At 36.6% G+C, this 18,789-nt stretch overlaps 1 protein-coding gene across 2 annotated transcripts in view; it reads right to left on the minus strand.

Moving 5' to 3' along the window:
• Window positions 1-18,789, minus strand: part of SENP6 (SUMO specific peptidase 6) — a 70,897-nt gene that overhangs the window by 42,293 nt on the left and 9,815 nt on the right. For both annotated transcript variants that reach the window (XM_069011297.1, XM_069011299.1), the window contains exons 2-4: window positions 11,480-11,573; window positions 5,129-5,192; window positions 4,540-4,682 (exon numbers count right to left, since the gene is read on the minus strand). In XM_069011297.1, the coding sequence (XP_068867398.1) occupies window positions 4,540-4,682; window positions 5,129-5,192; window positions 11,480-11,573 (301 nt within the window). The remainder of the gene's footprint in view (window positions 1-4,539; window positions 4,683-5,128; window positions 5,193-11,479; window positions 11,574-18,789) is intronic.

Below are 18,789 nucleotides of genomic sequence, written 5' to 3' on the forward strand. Positions count from 1 at the left end.
CCTTTTGGAAGCTTTACATAAGTCAGGATTAGAAGCTTTTGGAGCATTTCTGACTGACCCTAACATAACCATGAATAAAACAGAAAAAGATTTATCAAAACCCGAACAGTTAAATGCTCTTTTCTAGAATATGGAATTCAAAAACATCATAAACCACCTGTTAATAGTTCAACTTTCTGAAAATTAATAGTATCCATGCAAACACCAACCTCCTGAAAGTAAACACACTCATCTCACATGCTTCTGAGACTATGCAACTCCAGCTGGTCAGTCATCATCCAGACTATCTACCTTTGTCTAATTTGCCACCTCAGAAATAAAAAGCTGACACTACTTGCCCTAAATACTTTAGAATGCCTCAAATCCTCTTTGGCTTCCTGTTTAATGTCTTTGAAAAAGATACTAGGAAAAAAAAACCAGAAGCAGAGTGCAGGAATGCTTTCTCTAATGCTTCAGACCTAAGGACTTTAAACAAGCAAGCAAGTCTATGTATCTCCTGTTTTACCATTGTATCTGCTGGATCTGAACTTAGCCAAACTATCATGATTGTGAAACTCTGTCTTGTGCCCCCATAGCAGAAAAAAACTGTTAAGCAGCACTTTTGCTTTTTGCCTCAAACTCATGTATGAAAACTCCAGTAGGTGCTGGAATAGAGTATTGCAGACTGCTCAGGGATCAGATTTGAGTCAAAGCAGACTGTTCTAGATGGCACATTTAAATGGTTCATATGGTGTCAGACATGCTTCCAACCAGGACAGCTGTAAAACACAATCTGCTCTATAATCTTGTTCTCTGAACAGATCATACCCTACACAGACAGAAACACCAGAAAATACAGTCAAAGTCCTCCTGAGCTGCAAAACAGGCACATCAGAATTGAAATCTGACTTCGCAAGTCTCAGCACAATTTCTTGAAAACTAGGGTAACACACTAAAAGCAGGGTGACGTAATGGTCAGAAAGTTCCTTGAAAGAACGAATGTTCTAAAAAGAACTTACACTATGTTAACAATAAATGTCTCATTAATGTTAGCTCAGAAACCGCAGAATGACTTGAAGCCTAGGCTCTGATGAAAACAAGGTTTTACTTTCACGTGCTATCAGCTGATCCTAGGAAATTCTTAACACCACATAATCAAGAGGCAAAACAAAGAATCTTGCATTGGGCAAATGGATGGACCTAGAAGTAAAGTAAGAACATTACAAGAACACACAACATAACTACAGATTACATTAAATCTGCTGTTCATCAAATAACTTTTTAAACAAAATATTATCAAAGAAAATCTAAAAGGACTTTAATACAAGTTAGTTAAAGCCAGAAAAGATAAAGCTGTTTAAAGTAAGACCTCATGGTTAAAAAAAATACAACCAAAATGAATCAGGTTAAGACTTTGATACTGGATTTGCTTAACCAGGTAACAGATCGTGACTTTTTGGTTGGTTTAAATTTCTCTAACAAGTTCAGTGAAAATTTCTTCTCATTGTCCTTGCATATCCCTTCTTCCCATCTCTTATTCTCTGAATTTTAGGGACTACAGTACTACAATAATACTCATTTGAGTCAAGCCCCATTGATTTGAAATTTTTAATCCCTATTCTGTAGATAAGATGGGAAAAAAGACTCCAACACTGTGATAAAAATCACCATGAACAGATGAAGAATATCAAGCATCTGATCTCCTTGTATTTAATCTAGCATCTTAAGTGCATGATCAACTTTCAGAATCTTCTCTAGTTGAAGGTCTAAATATTGAAAAAGTAACTATCAAGCACCTCCCATTCTGCATAACAAAGTGAACATACCAGCAATGTCAGTCACTAAAGTGATTAGATCACAAACCTTTACTGATACACGTTATGAAAGGTACAACAATATCCCAATGGAGTAATTAAATCGAGATAACCACTTGTAGCATAACCACAAAAAGCAGTGACCAAAATCTGAGAAGCAGTCACAGTGTCCTATATACATTCATTATTCACAAATAGTCTTTCATTAATGACAGTTTATTAAGAAGAAGGTGGATGCTTATATTCTTCATTTAAATTCAGTATGCAGCTCAGTACTAGACAAAAGGTGGGTGCCCATTTACATGCAACAGATTTTACTCTTTTAGTTGAATTTTATAAACTCTACTATGCCTTAGGTTTATATTGTGTTATTTGTCAATAGAAGGCAGTTCCAATCCAGGTAACAGAATGTCTGAACTACATGCTTAGACCATCTAAAAAATCCTCAGTAACTATTTACCTTAAAACAAAACCTGCATACCCTTTTGGAACTTAATAAAAGCATACATGTGCAATATGTATAAACACACATGTTCAGTCAAGTATGACTGCTTTAACAGAAAAGTAAAAAAAATTACATGGTAAGGTTGGATTTTTCCACAAATTTCACAGCCAGCCAAAGGAAAATTCCAGTTACCAGAGAATTAGAGGAATCTTATTTTAAAGGTATACTCAAAACAAAGAACAAGTGTAACATAGATGCACAGGTTCCTTCAATAGTAACACAAAGCAAAGGAGCCCTGACAGATTTGCAATAGTTACTTTTACCTTTATGGCTGTGTTCAAGAACAGAATCCTAAAGAATGGAAATGACCAGGATGATTCTGTAAGAACTGGTGAATTTGAAGATGTGCAAGACAGAAATATGGATATAATCTTATAAATACGTTGTGTATACAAAAAAAAAATCTAAAGACAAACCACTATTTCCATAGATAAACCAAGGACAATGAAGTACCATGCGAATTTGTGTAAATGCAAAAATAACCTATAACAAAAAAACACCTGTCATTAAAAAATTTTATTTTAAAAAAACTTTTTTAAGTTCCACATAATAGTCCAGTAATTTATCTCAAGACATCAGTCTTAAAGACCAGAACAGCAGGAAAGAACACATATCACACAGAACTTCAAGGATTTATTTTCTCAAGTGACTATGATAAGATGGTCCCACTAACCAACAGTGCTTACAGCATACAAGAACCTGATTGCAGAGAGGGGCTGTGTGGGCATGGCTATGTTGCTATTCTATACCTCAAATTACTGCTGGGAGTTGTGGTGTCAGGGGGAAGAGTAAGGACCATATCCCCAGAAGTGTGCCATTCCTTTCTTCATCTAGGCTGAGTTGCTGGGATCAGCCTTGCAGACCCCATCCTCTTGCTGCTGCCACTCTACCTTCCCATTCCTCCGAGATGTGACTCCAGGATGTGGTTCTGAAGAGCAGTGAACACGGCTCTGGGGATGTGGCTCTGAAGAAGTGTCAGAGCCATGCAGAACTGAGCCCAGTGGAGTGGTCCAAAGCAGCAGTGGAACTGAGCCTGAACCAAGCCTGGTGCAGTGGAGCAGCGGTGCAGCACAACACAGATGATCTCGTTTCCAGGGTTTTGTCTGGCATTGTTTTCCATTTCCTGTCATTATTTTCCACTGTCTCGGGCTTGGGGATGGGAAGAGCCAGCTGCGGGGAGTGTCCACGATCTTGTCTTTCTCCCAGCAGCCACATGGAACTAAGCCAAAGTGGCAAATACCTTTTGGTATTGTGTGTGTGGATAAAGCACCTTCTTTTATTTTTTTATGCTTTTGTTAATAATATTGCTGCTGTCACTGTGCATTTCTTACTCCACTGCTGTTTGCCTTCAGTAAATGGTTATCTCAACCCATATTCTCTGCCTTTGTCTCTCTCTTACTGGAGGGGACAAGGAGATGGGAAGTAGCTTATCTGGAGTTTAGTATCCAGATGGTGATAACCCATCACAGATGAAGACAAGGACATCCCTCATGCAGCTACATACACACTGCATATTTGATAACTAGCCCATCTGTAGGTGGGTATCTTATGAACTTTTCCTTCCTGCAAAGGTTACCAAACTGAGTGCGCTTTAGCAAGATGAAACACTCTGTGAGAAAGTTAGGTGAATATATCACTTTTTATTACATACTAAATAATCAGTCTCTTACAAGCTAGGGACAGTAGTAACAAGCAAGTACAACACTGAATGCTTGAAGACACTTCCTGTCAGCTCTAAATACAAGTGGCAGTCTCAAGCTATCCTATACAAGTATGGCTATTTGCTGAATCCTTTAAAAAAAAGTCTGTGGATCCAAAATCAAAATATATCTTGCAGTAAGAGAAACAGAAAACGCATCCTGACTTAACCTTGGCAATTCAAAGTCACGGAAAGAAGCGAATCTAGATGGGGATGTAAAAAACATTTTTCCTACCTGCTACCACTGCATAGAGGACACAAGAACACATGCAGGCAACATGGGTAAGGTACTAACAAATATGCTAGTGAATGCTCTAAATCCATTTTAACAATCTTCTGGTACTTCACTTATGTGGTGTTAAACATTTTGCAAGAGGAAAGACCTTAACAATCTAGTTGTCCATCTTCACTCAGAAGCACAGTACAGCATAGCTTCTTAAAATGCACAGCAGACAATGTAAATGCACTAGAAGGTCTGTTTATCGTGTGTTGATTTGTATCAATGATCAAGTAGGCAAGGAAACATAAATTAAATGTATTACCTCAGTTTCTTGCTATTTCCCATCATGTTGAGGCCGATTGCATTCCCTTTAAAAAGTTTGAAGCTTCCAGCTTTGCCTCGCCTTGCATATGCTTTTATGGCATCGCTGCTGGTGCCGATAGTTCCAGGTCGACAACGAACTGACTGTCACAACAGAATTAATACATATTAAAATAATTGTATAATTGTGAAGAAGTTAGAAGGAGAAAATTTATGCAAAATATTAATATAAATAGTACTTTGGCTTCATTTTTGAACTGCTTTTATACCAAATTGCATGGAAAATACATACTGTCTACACCCTTACTCAATTGGATTCCTTACTAAACAAAACACAGTATATATTTGATATTTGGTACAGTATTTATGATAATTGTCTAAACTCAAAATTACTTATTCATGCTCATATTTTCAGAATACTATGCAAATCAAGAGAGGAACAAAAACTTTAAGGGTAGGTAGATAGACAGCTTGAGTGTATATTCCTAAAACACTGCAAAAACTTTAATTTCTATGGCTACGCAATACGGTTTAAGAACCTAAAAAGCTTTAAAGATACATTTTCACCATGAGATAAACAGATTATTTACCTTTTTTTCTTCACTGGGACTGAAAGGCCCATCACTGTCATCTAAACTGAGCAGATTTGCCTCGCTAGACAGGTGTGGGAGAGAAAAGCACATACATTGTAATCCACCAGAGCACCCACAAAACATTTTAAACTCAAAAGGGTTTTTTTTCCCCTTCCCTCTCTACATTTAAATGCATCATATACACATTGTATAAATATGCACAGAACAACATGAACATGAAACGAGCAACACAGTGATCATACGCATTATGTGAACCTGAACTTGGGGTGTACATCAAATTATTTTGCAAAAAGCAAAGCTAAAATGATAATTCAAAATAGACAATGCTACTGAACCTTCAGTATGGTTACGGCAATATCACTGACACTATAAAGATTCTATACTCTCTGCATAAATTCAGCCCAAAACTTCATTAACCTTTAAAACATGATCTTAGTTTGTTTATGCCTATCAGTGTTCAAGTATGTAGTTTAAAACGGCCAACTTCATAGTACTTTAGGAGAACTTAATGTAACTACATTTTACACCACAGCAATTACTACAAAGTATGTCTTCCTAAAAATAACATATTCAGTTTGGTTCTACTGCTTATTAAAATGTGTTTCTTTAGTACTTTCACTGTCTGTAATCCCCAACCACTAGAATGAGGAAAAAGATGAAAAAAAAAGAAAGCCACTCCATGATACTCTAAAAACATTCTTTTCAGTAATAGGCAATTATCCTCAAATAATCTTAAGTATTTAAATTGAAACAGCAATCACACATTACATACTGACAGCAGCTAGATTAGGCTAACATACTCTTTTTTCCAGGAGAAGAAACCTGCAGATAATCCCTTCTCATCAATCCTGGTAAGGCTACTCCTATGTTGGCTACAACAAAACAATACAAATTTTAGCCAATTTGCAATTGCATGGTTTAAAAAGTTTTAATGAAGATCATTCAGGCAGAAATTACTTAAAATAAAAGCTGTTATGCCAGGTGTTTAAAGGCAAGAGCTACACAAGAGAAACAAACATTTCTCAGCTGTGTCAGTATGACATGCGGGCTGCAATACATACAGTGACTTTAGCTCTTCATATATAAAGCAGTCACTCAGTGCCCCCTCCCTCAGGTTCCTAACAACTTTTTCCATGCACAAGATTTCCCTTCACATTACAATTTATTCTTCCATATTATGCAATATAGATATCAATATAGAGCAAATAAAAATAAAATAAAAACATTGGGTGAGATCTACAGACTCAAGACTGTGCACACAGTTGATTCTGAAATGGGAAGAATTATGTAAATGTGAACACATAGCCAGTGGCACTGTTGTATTTTACTTTCATTTACAGACCACCACAACTCTAGGTTCTCAATGGTAAAACAAACAGTGTAGTAAATTCATCGCTAATTTCAAACAAAGGCAAAAGAGTTGTACTTCTGTACAGACTACACATGGATATCAAAATTTTTAAATCCTGCAACATTTTTTTAAATTCTCTTTCCGAAAAAATTATCCTTTCAAGGGAGGCTCACTGAGCCTTCTCAAATATTCATCAGTAGACAGAGTTTAACAATTTCAGAAATTTCCCACATCCTAAAAAATAAACAAAACCCTGCAGCACAGACATGAACAGCAACCTACAGTTCCTGCAGCTCTGGCATTTGCCTACTGTGCTGCCCTAGTCAGATCATTTCACCTCTAGTAACGTTTTTGTTCTTTAGCTTCAGTTCATACAAAAATGATGACTGTTTTCAAAACATCTTTGTACTGTGGCAATACTTTTAGGATTTCAACATGCTGCAATACTGCAACCATTTTAACAAGGGACATTTGAGGGGGGAGGTAAGAGAAGGTAATACACTGCAAACGACCAAAACACTGAGCCAATGCTTAAATCAAAATGAACAAGAGTAACTCTTATCATGCAACATGACTAGAGAAATATTAGCAAATTGGAAGTTTTAAATGAACCGATATTTTAGATCTTAAGGAACGTGAAGTAAATGCATCAGAACCAGAAAGGCTGTTTTTTCAGAGAGCAGAATACATAGCAACCGAGCAATGTCTATTTGCTCATGTATCACATGCTTCCAGCTGCCTGCTTCAAAGCTGCAATTTATACAGGCAGGAAAAAACCCAAACCAACCCAAAACAAACACTATACCACACCCCCAACATACCAGTCAGTAACATTTTTAACATCCCTGAAATGAAACCTCAGTTGCCTTGCTGGGAGGATGCCTCCCCACTCTGTCATTTTTAACCAGGGAACCATGGGGTTCCTGGTTATTTTCACATTGGAACAATAATTGCTAACTTTTTAATACATTCCTTAAAATTTTATAACAAATGAATGTTAAGTCTTTACTAAAATTAAGGGGGAAAAAATAGAAGTAATTTACCTAAACAGAGTTCTTTCCAAAGGGGAGTTCATAATTACACATTCAAATTTAGGCACTGAACAAGAAAACAAAAATTTCTGTTTACTTACCTCTAATCACCTGCCATTTGTTTAATGTTTTAAAACATTAAGAACTATGCAATAGTTAGTTAGACAGCTCAAATTAACAGGCTATGTTTTCACTACTATCAACAAGCAACCCAAACTTTAAACCTCTGTTGACCATTGAGGTCACACTCTTATAAGCTGCGAACACATTTCTATCAACTACCAACTGATCCAGTCACATTTCAAACATAATTGAAATTTCTTTCTGAAAACTATTACGTATAAAATCGGTGGTTTATGTGAGGGTATTTGCCCTCACAGCACACTGTCTACATTCTTTGTTTTAAATTACATGGTGGTAGGCAACACACCTAGTTATCAGAGGCACAAGAGAAGTAGTATTATTATTTAACTCATTCACAATGCCATTCCATTAAAAATAGCCTTAATTTAAAAACTTCTCATCAATTTAAAGGCTACAGTGCACTACTAAAAGGGTCACAAAAGACATATAAAACATATATATAACTATGGGATGATTTTTTGACAAAGTAATATAAATTTTATAAGCAGTGGAAAAAAGCTCAACATAAATATATAACACTGTACAATGCTGTTCCATTTGTCAATACAAGGAAAAAAGAGGTGTATTCCCCTAAATGGAAGGGGCAAAAAATAAAGCTTTTTGAAAGAAAATGGTAGTTAAGTAAGGACACCATCGTGCAAATAAATTAGACCCATTTATTTGTATTCATTGTTTTTGATAAGGCTACTATTGAACAAATCTCAGTGGAAGGCAGAAATCTAAGACTATTAAGAAAACAGTATGACAGCCAAGAGAAAACTGGGCCCATCCATTTACAAAACCACAGTGGAGCATACTGAAATATTTCAAAAACATTTACAGATATTACAAAGGAAGTAAATATAAATTATCCAAGACACTTCAAGAGAATAATCTGTAACACCAGAAAGCATCTTATAACATGTTAATTTCATGAATCACTTGAATATATGACTTTAGCCACACTTGCTTATGTCTTCCATCCTTTCATATTTTCTGCTACACAAGATCAGCTTAATTTCCACCATTTGTTCTGTCGTGGACTACACAGGTTTCAGTGTGCTCAACTGACCAACTGTATTTTTTTCTATTGTTCTACCTGAAGGTAGATTTCCTATGGGATCTCCAATTACAAAGCAAGGAAAGTCTCACGCCACTTGCTACCATCCTGAGTAGATCAAATCTTCTAGAACATCAAAAATGTTACTTTTACTCTTTCAAGTGGACTGAATATTATCTGTAGGTGTTTACTTTGGGATAAGATACTTGTTAATTACCACTCTTAATTTCCGTAAGTCTAGTTCCATGCTGAGTATCAACTCTAGCATCATTTTAAATTTATATAGTGTTGGGTGATCATTAATTTTTCCAAACCTTCTTCAGTTTACAAATATTTTTTTGTCTTTTTGTGTTCATTACTTATACCTTAACCATTTTGACTCAACTCATCTACTTCCCAAGTAAGTTAAATGACACCCGTCTTTTAAAATAATCTACCTACTCTAAAAATTGCTGTGGTAGGAGGTCATTAACCACATACTTTGTGTTCATCTCACTGAATAAAAGATAATCCAAGCAGACATTCAGTGCTGACCAACATCATTAGTACAGGTCTCATGGGGCAACAAAAGAATACAGCCAATCCTTTAAGCATTGGGGTGTTACTCCTAGGCTAGCTCAAAACAAACTTATTGTGTGTCTGCCATGAAGAGGGCAAAAAGCTGTGATAAAGTCAGGCATTTTAACACCAGTACCTCCACAACAAGCATGAGATGCATCCAGCTGCTTGCTTCAGACTCACAGCTCTCTCCACAAAGAAATCATGTTAAGAGTCAAATGTTGTAGCCAGCATCAGCACACTACAGCGAATACCTACTTACTGCAAAACATACTCAAAATACTGGGAGGGATACTAAGCTTTATGCTGGAACAATTATATGAATTAAAGCTGCTAATCTTTGAAATGTTCTACTAAGAATAAAGGAAATTAAAAAAAAAATAAAGGAAAATTTACTGTTACTTGTTTTCTAAAGATTCCCTTCTGTCAACGTTTTGTTACATGAAATAAAAATGCATCAGAAAAGCAAAAACCACAAATTATTTCAAAATGCTCAAAGCATGCTATGTCTTTAAGACAAACAAACCCAGGTGTTACCAGAAGTAAATATGTGGCCAGCTTAAAACATGTAGCTGTTTGGAGGGAAGAAGAAATTGCCTCAAATGGTATCAGAGAATGGGTAAGTAAAGAAGACAAGATCTCCAGTTTAAATCAATTTTGAACTACTCTTTTATCTACACTTCCAGATGAGATTCTGCATAATTCACAGATAGAAAAGCAAATGAAAAATGATCTAAGTAGGCAATAAAAATTCAATTCTGGCTATGGGAAAACTGCTTATTGTAGAGAATATTTGAAAGGAATGAAAAACCACCCAGACATACAATCTTAAAATCAGATACAATTACATAAAGCATATGTTTCATAATAATTTTTCTAACATTTTTTTTTTAGCATCATTACTCTATACATTTTTCATTCCATATTCTTAAGTCAACATCAGCTGGAGACTGATGGAAAACAGCAGTAAATTACTAGAAGAAAAAATAGCTGCTACACTTTCAAATGTGACTTATTTCTGAAGGTGAGTAAAACAGAAATAGTAACTGTATGGCATGTACTGCCCTCATACTGAAAACATATTTGTGTGCACTACAAATGAATGTAAAGTTGCTAGGGAACAACACGAGCTTAATTTTATAAAACTAAAATACTCTCAGTTTGTGAACCCTTTAAAAAGTGCTTCTAACTTGTGATACAGTTCTGTTTTGACAAGAGCTCTTAATGCTTACCTCATACTTTAATGAGCTCCTGAACTCATTTTTTAATTACTGAAACTTCACATTTCTTAATGTTTTATTAAGATTACAGCATAGCCTGCTTCTGCAGCCTATGTGGTTATGTGTCTACTTCCTAACTCCCTTCCAACGCATACTATTTGGCAGAATATTAGATGATACAAATTCATATATGAATTATTTTTGTACTTAATCACAGGATTCAGTATCTTCTTAATAGAGAACCACAGCATAGTTTTTAAATTTGCAGGTCCCACTCTCCAAATATCTAAGAACAACAAATAAACTGACATGAATTCTTTGTGTGTGACACTTGTTGTTCTTTTAACAATTCATTCGTCATTTTGGAATTGAGTACGTTAATATCAAGAAAACACATTAGTAACAATAAAATGTCAAAAGGACAAAGTTCGCAGTCAAACTATACACATGGGATTTAAGTTTTAGCCAAAATCCAAACATACCAAGTAAAGGAATACATTTTAAGGGAAAAAAAGAGCCTTAACTCTATTCAGTGAAATAAACACAAAGAAAGAAAAACCTACGATCTTTAAGATCAGTTTAACTTGATGGAGGCCTAAAGCTACTGAAGTACTTTAACCATATATGTCAAGTACTGAGTAGCGTTATTATTAAAGGAAAAGCTGAAGCTGCTTGGACACCCTACCTATCAACCTATTCTGCATGTTCACATACTTCTTGTCTGTGTTCCTTAGACTTACACAGAAGCTCCAAGGACAACTGTAGCTCTTGTGAAATGTACTGTGCCCTGTGTTGTAAGCCCCATCTTCACAATAAAACTTACATTGTAATGAATTCCTATATGGCAACACTATTTAAAATAATAACTTATTTGAAATAATTTTTCTCAGTCACTGGAAGTTTAAGATATTATATACTGTTTCTTATTCATAAATTACAAAAAAAGAAGTATTTAATTATAATAGACATTTATACTTTCAATAGCCTAGATAAAAGCATCCTTACTCTTTCTCTGCATCTCCTTCACTTTCTTCTGCATGATCAAAGCTCCAATTACTTTTAAAACCTCCATCTCTCTTGGACTGTGATCTATCCAAAGCTGAAATGAGAACAAGTTAAGATAAGTCTTGATTTCAAGCTGAGTTATTAGTCAACACAAACTAGAGGAGTAAACCAGATGCATGTATTTTCCACAGTATTTATTTTACTGATGTCAATGTTTAACTACCGTTTGATCAGTAAGTTCATCAATGCAGTGGTGATTATTATTTCCCTAAATAAATAAAAGTATCTGCCAACATCTTATTAATGCAGTAAGTTAGCAAGCTATTAAAAATTATAACCTGAGGTAGTGTAATAACTGTTTTCAACTGTTTTAATGATACCCATAAATTTAAGGGTAGTTTCTCTGATAGGAACTATATGCCACATGCAGGAAGGGTCCTAAAATGTATTACTTACGTGACTAATAACCAAACATATATTGAATTTTTCCATGTAAAAGCAACAGTTCTGAACTGTCCCAAGAACAATTTCAATATAATATGCTGGATTTTCAATTCAACATCTGATGCTGACCTGAACTGAAATATGACGCAAATTGAAGTTTCAGTCATAGCATCAAGTAAGTAAAAACCTGAACTTTCTGTCATACTACATAGAATCTCAGATCTCTCTACTACAATATCCACCACTACGGAGATTTTCATATAATATAACGGCATGGGGTATTCTTAAGTGAAGGTGTTCCAGAGCCTGGAGACAGCACTCAATAAAGCAAGGTATTGTTCCCCCCGGGCCCTAACTACTGCAACTAAGAGCTGTCTCATACAAATTCTGTATGACAAAGTATACAACTGCTTTGATTTCGGTATAATTTAAATGAGTTTCTTCTTACTAAATTTTTCTTTACATTGTTGGAAATGCATTTAGAAACAATGAACAAAACTCACATACTCTGATAGAAAAGAGTAAGAAAATCACAACCAAAAACATATGTCTAGGAGAAAGTATAAACAATGCACATGGAAATATTTATTGCATATTCAATCTCTGCTTCCAACTACTTGCATCTACTGCAGGCTTCCTGAGCCATCAGTGATTATGTTAAACACATAGTTTTGTGTTTAACAGCTTTTCCTACCTTTTTCTTCTCCCTGCTTGCTTTTTAATCAAGCCTGCTTTATAGAATCAACAGCATCTTGCAGGAGAAAGTACCTCAGCTTAATTACATGAGTATCTCCTTTTGTTGATTCCGATTCAATCGGGCACCTTTTGCTCTTACTACTCTACTTCTTCAGTCCATGTACTCTGGATGACAGTAGTAAGCAACCCTTCCCTATTCCCTCATGATGGCATAGACTCCTGTTGTGCTCTTTCATGGTCTTCCTTTCCCAGGCAGAAAAAGAAAAAAACTGAGTCAGCTTAATTTTTCCTCACATGAAAGCTGTTTCATGCCTTTAAATCCCTCTTGATGCTTCTCTGTGAATCTCTTCTAGTCTACTGTACCCCTTTTGAGATGAGGATACACACACTACAAGGAATATTCAATATGTGTACATCCCATGAATTTCTACAGAAGCAGAATGTTGTTTCTGTTTTGTTTTTTGTTCCTTTCCTAGTAAATCTTTACACTGGATTTGCTGTTTTCACTGCTAAGGAGAACTGCATTGATCTTTAGGTACTAGATAATTCCATCTTTCACTCATGACAGGTTAAGAACCACTTCAGAGTCAATCGTTACCTACAAAAATGCTCTTTTTTTACTTCTCATTTGCTTAGATTACTTGACATTTACCTACACAGAATTAAATGTATGATTTCAACCCACATAACTCAAAGCCTGAGCATTTACAATTTTCTTTAAATAGCTAGCCATTATACTAACCCAAGTAAGGTTTAACATCTACAAACTTTGTCACCTGGCTGTCATACCTTTTTTCCTACAACTGTGCACCAATGTTAACACATACTTGAGCAATTCAATTGGTTACCTCTATTAACAAAACAAACCCTTTTTGCCCTCTCTTTCTATCTCTTGCCAATTGTTTCTTATAAAATTTTCCATTTTATTCAGAGGTAATTTACCCTCTCCCAAAGCCTTTGGTAAATGACTTTACAGAGGGAACAATGAAACCAATTCTGGTCTCCATTATAATTTCCATGAATTCAGGTTGCATGGTCACAAAGCTCACTGATGTGAAGTTCCTCAAATACCTCCAATGCCTTTTTAAAATGCTGGTATCATGCTAGCTACCCTCCTTACCTGTACCAGAAAGATGATGCTAGCCACAAGCAACACACTACAATCATTAGCTCCTTTATCCCCCAGTTCCTCTTACAACCCTTGGATGAATGCTATTTGATCAATCCTGCCTTGTTCAGAGTTTGCTCAATGTACTGCAGTTCCTTCCACTGATGCTTCATTTTGAGTTGTACGCTCTGTCACATTCCTTATTAAGAAATATTCTGGCATGAAGAGCTAAGTGTTGCCAAAGTGAGTACAAGCAATTCCATTATTCAGCTATGACCTTATATACTCCAGAGGAGCCTTTTAAAACTGGGTTGTCTACTGATCCTCCAGTTACTCATCAAACTTTCCCGCTGAGTTTGAAGAAAAAGTTATCAACTGTTTTCATGTCTGTTGGGAGTTACTAAACAATTTTTCCCCACGTCATTGTAATTACAGGTTAAATCCACCAGCTTTTGTATTATTCAGATAAAAGATCAGATTCAAGAACTATGATGTTTTATTTCAGATACTATATCTTACCCTGCTGTTTAGCCAGGCCAGCATTTGGGGGTCCTTTTGAAATCTACTTAAACAAGCATCATGCCTCCTATATGGTATCTTTAAATAACTCCCAAGCTGGCTACAAGCATTTTACATTAGAGCTGCATCTTTCCTTTCTGTTTCAAAAAGTTTCTTAGTATTTTCTGTAGTCCTTTTTTTAATTAAGCATTTCTGTATTGGACAGTTTGTCCACTGCTACTGATCAGTGCAGTCATCCATGGAAAATGTCTTAGTATCCCAGTTCTGCTCACTCAACTCTGGATCAATTTTCACACCCTCCAGCACTCGTTGTCGTAACAAAAATGTAAATCTAGAAGTATACCATCATGTTCTCTAGAGTGTTTACCTGAGTTACTTCATCTGAACAGCCACTTCATATCTGGGTTTATACAGGATTTTTTAGTTTTTTAAGGGGATAACAAGTAATCTGTTACACAGGCTAAGCTGCTGACTATTTCGTACAAAGATTTAAATTTGGAACCTGAGCTGGGGCAATCCCAGATATGACTACAGACTGGGAGAAGTCACTGAGAGAAGCCCTCTGGAGAATACTTGGGTGTTCTCATGGATGAAAAGCTGGGTATGAGCCAACAGTATTCATTGGTAGCCCAAAAGGCCAACTGTATCCTGGGCTACATAAAAAGCTGAGTGGCCAGCAAGTCAAGGGAGTAGATCCGCTCCTCTACTCTGCCCTACTGAGACCCCAGCTGGAGTTCTGCATCCTGCTCTGAGGTCCTCAACACAAGACAAGGATCTGTTGGAGTGGGTCCAGAGCAGGACCACAAAGACAATCAGAGGGTGAGAGCACCTCTCCTATGAAGAGAGGCTGAGACAGCCGTGATTGTTCAGCATGAAAAGGTGGCTTTGGAAAGATTCTACTGCAGTCTTGCAGTACCTTAAGTGTCTTATAAAAAGGGAGAGGGACTTTTTATATGGACAGACAGTGACAGGACAAGGGGCAATGATTTTAAACTGAAAGAGGGCAGTTTTGGATTAGATTTACTACAAAGAAATACTTTGCTGCGAGGGTGGTGAGGCACTGGAACAGGTTGCCCAGAGAGACTGTGGATGCCCCACCCCTGAAGTGTTCAAGGCCAGGCTGGATGGGGCCTTGAGCAACCTGATCTAGTGAACAGTAACCCTGTCCACAGAAAGGGGGTTGGAACTCTTTAAGATCACTTTCACACCTAACCGTTGTATGATTCTATAAGGTCAACTCACCAAAGAAGTCAGATGCATTTACTGTCCACACAAAGATCAACTTTTCTAGAAAACTAACTTTTTCATATGTATCACTGGTTTGCCAGAATAGCTCCCTACCATCCCCCAGAATACAACAGCAGAGACCTTAACATTTCTATTGCACACATAGAAACTTCTATAAATCTTTCATCTGCTGAGATGTCATCTATTTCTGTGTGTACAAGAACCATCCTAAACATGAAATCTAAATCAAGTAAAGGTTTGGTTCAGGACCCAGATGCTTTTTCAGGAAGACTTGAAGTTTACATTCTTTTTCCCCAGTTGCTAGTAAAGAGCAAGCCTCATCTTACAAATGATTACACCATTGCAACTGCAACCAACTTATCAGATACTGCAGTGCTCACGCAGAAAATGTAAATTAATTTAAATGTACTCAGAATCATTGCCTTCATCCAGACTCATATTTAAATAAATGAAAAAGAATGCTTCTAAGCTTTCTAATCTGTTGCTCATTTAGAGTCATCAGATATATTGTTAAGAGGATACAAGTACTCATAAAACTCTGACACAGAAATATTTTTTCGTTTACTTTCCCCATTGCTTCATTATTCTTCCAGACAGGCTTCTATGCAAAACAGCTTTTTATCTTCCAACTTTGATACCATCAGCTCTACTGTATCAACTGTGTAATCACAGTGAGGCTGCATTTTCACCTTCTGAAGCAGCACTGCATGAACAGTTTTACAGGCCTCTCATTCTTCCTAAGAGCTGCAGATTCTTGCTCCTGTCCTGCACCCTGCATTGGTCAGCACTGACAAAAAAGCTGGGGAAGGAAACTAATTCAGGTAAGAACCCCTTGAGCAGCAGGGGAGGGGAAACGTTATTTTTTGATCACATCAGTTCGCTCCTCCTGTTCAACCACACTAACCAGTGCAGCTGTGACAGCACAGCAGAGGTAAGGTCCATCCAGGAACTAAAACTAGTACTACAGATACCAAAGAAATTTCCATGGAATTGAAGCCTAATCTACATTTATAGGTATAGATCTAAAGATCTAGTTCTTAAAAGATGCTTTAACTTTCCACTCCCTAAATTAGCTGCAGAGGCGAAAAAACCCGTCAAAGCACCTCCAATAACAAGCAGTAATCATAACCTGATAGTAGCTGAGATACTATGTGAAGCAGAGAGTTCAATAGTGAAGTTCTATGATACCAATGTAATGGATACTAAGCACGGACATTCCTTTGCACATGAAGGGAATTCAGTTTGTCAGCTGCCTAACAAAAACCCCCACACCCTTTCAAGAACTTGATGTCAACAGAAAGCCAATGATAAATAGAGAGCATTCACTCCTGGACGAAAGTGTTTATATGCTCCTGAAAAGCAAAAGCATTTACGAAAGTTCTGCACTTCAAAGATGGAAATAATCTGCATATTCTAGTAAAGGACTAGGTTCTTTTTCAGGGCTTGCATGAACATTGGGCTGCTTACGTTGCAGGATATTGCACTGATTACAGGACTGAAGAACACAAAGCTGCGTAAGTTTGATGATTTGCTGAACAATTTAACATTTTTAAAGTATTAACAAGGAGTAATAGAGGAGGATAAGAGGATAGAGCTTTGAAGTATGCTGAAGTATGTTTTTCTTCGCAATGCCTTCGAAACTTCTGGTAAGACAGCAGTGATAACCACACAATGGACAACTAATCCTTCTTCACCTTTTCTACTGATTCTCTCAACAGAGGTGCAGAGGCATCCACCCCATCCAAGGATGCTGCCCTTATGACAGCATTAGAAAACAATGCAGAAGTACTTCAAGAGGCCTTCTTTGTTTACATCGCAGCAAAAGGAATGCTACAAAAAATTGTGGGCATTTTCTGCTCAGTGAGACAGAAACCTAGTGACAAAAGACATGAAAAAAAAAAAAATTAAGAACTTGATCTTCTTTTGTCACCCCAGATTTCACTGCTAAGTTCTGTCTTCTGACCTCACAGTTCCTCAACTCTATCAGCAGAATCTGCAGGAATGCAGTATCACCCATTGTCAAGGAAGATGTGATTAAGGAACACTTAAGCTAGTTGTACCCAAAGACTGGAAAAACATCATTGCACTTCAAGAAGGGCAACAGGGATGATCTGGTGAACTACAGGCTAGTCTGCTAAAAACACAGCTTATTCTATACCATGTGTATGCTCAAGAGTGGACCAGATTGACCTGAGAGGCAATAGAGACTGGACAAATCCCTGAGCAACCTGCCCCAACTGGGCCTGGCTTGAACAGGATGTTCCAACCCATATGATTCCAACCAGCTGTCAAGTAAAACCAGTGAGTATTCATAGGTACAAAGCATCTCCTAAGGCAACTGCACCCCATCACAAAAACTTCCAAAAAGAAGTAGCTCAGTCACTTTTCTTCTTTTCCCTCTCTGAGTAAGTCTGACACCCACTCAAACTCTCCACACAAGTAAAATAATTTGAATAACATCAAAAACAGGAACCAACAATAAACAGGGAAAAAAGGAGAAACAAATAAACAAAAAAGTAATTTTTTCATCTCCAGCATCATGAATTCTTTACTTACTTAAGACCTCTATTGCTAGACTGGAGATATATCAAAAATTCAGAAATTAGGCAGAAAGTTTTGTTGTTTTTATAGGAAAGGTAAGTCTAAGAGAGATCTTATAACATGTAAAATCTTCCTATTTTATAGATAAAAATAGGGAATAAAAGGTGAGGTTAGGCTAAGAGCAATTTATGAACTGCCAATTTACTCTCAAAATAAAAAAAAAAATACAAAGCTAACAAGACATTTCAAGAAGATGAGAGTTGAACAAGAATTCCAGAATATAATTTCTGTGGTAAATCAGTATGTGAAGTTAATCACACATGATCTCAAATTCTGAACACTGGAACAGTTTTAGAAGATGAGCAAAACACAGCAGGACATTTTATAGTGTATTATGCATGTGATTTGCACACTTCGTTATGCACCATGGGATCCATCTTCATATAAAACCTAAGCTTGTGCAACTGAGAATACAGAAGCACTAAACAACAGCAATCTATTTTTAGAAAGTGCTGAAAGGCAGTTACATACAGAGTAAGATTAATAACCCAGCCAAACTACCTGGAAATTAGGTAACTGACACTTTGAGAAGGTTTCCACACTTGCTGCAGTAATTGGAACACCAGGCTAAAATAAAGTACTGTATCTACATACCAAAAGGAAGAAGAAATAAAGAACTTATACTACTTAATACTTCTGGATTTATCCTGTAAAGTTTCATAGATGATGTCAGATAGATACTATCCCCTTTGTA

Source organism: Aphelocoma coerulescens, chromosome 3 (genome assembly GCF_041296385.1).
Source record: "Aphelocoma coerulescens isolate FSJ_1873_10779 chromosome 3, UR_Acoe_1.0, whole genome shotgun sequence".
Classification (NCBI taxonomy): domain Eukaryota; kingdom Metazoa; phylum Chordata; class Aves; order Passeriformes; family Corvidae; genus Aphelocoma; species Aphelocoma coerulescens.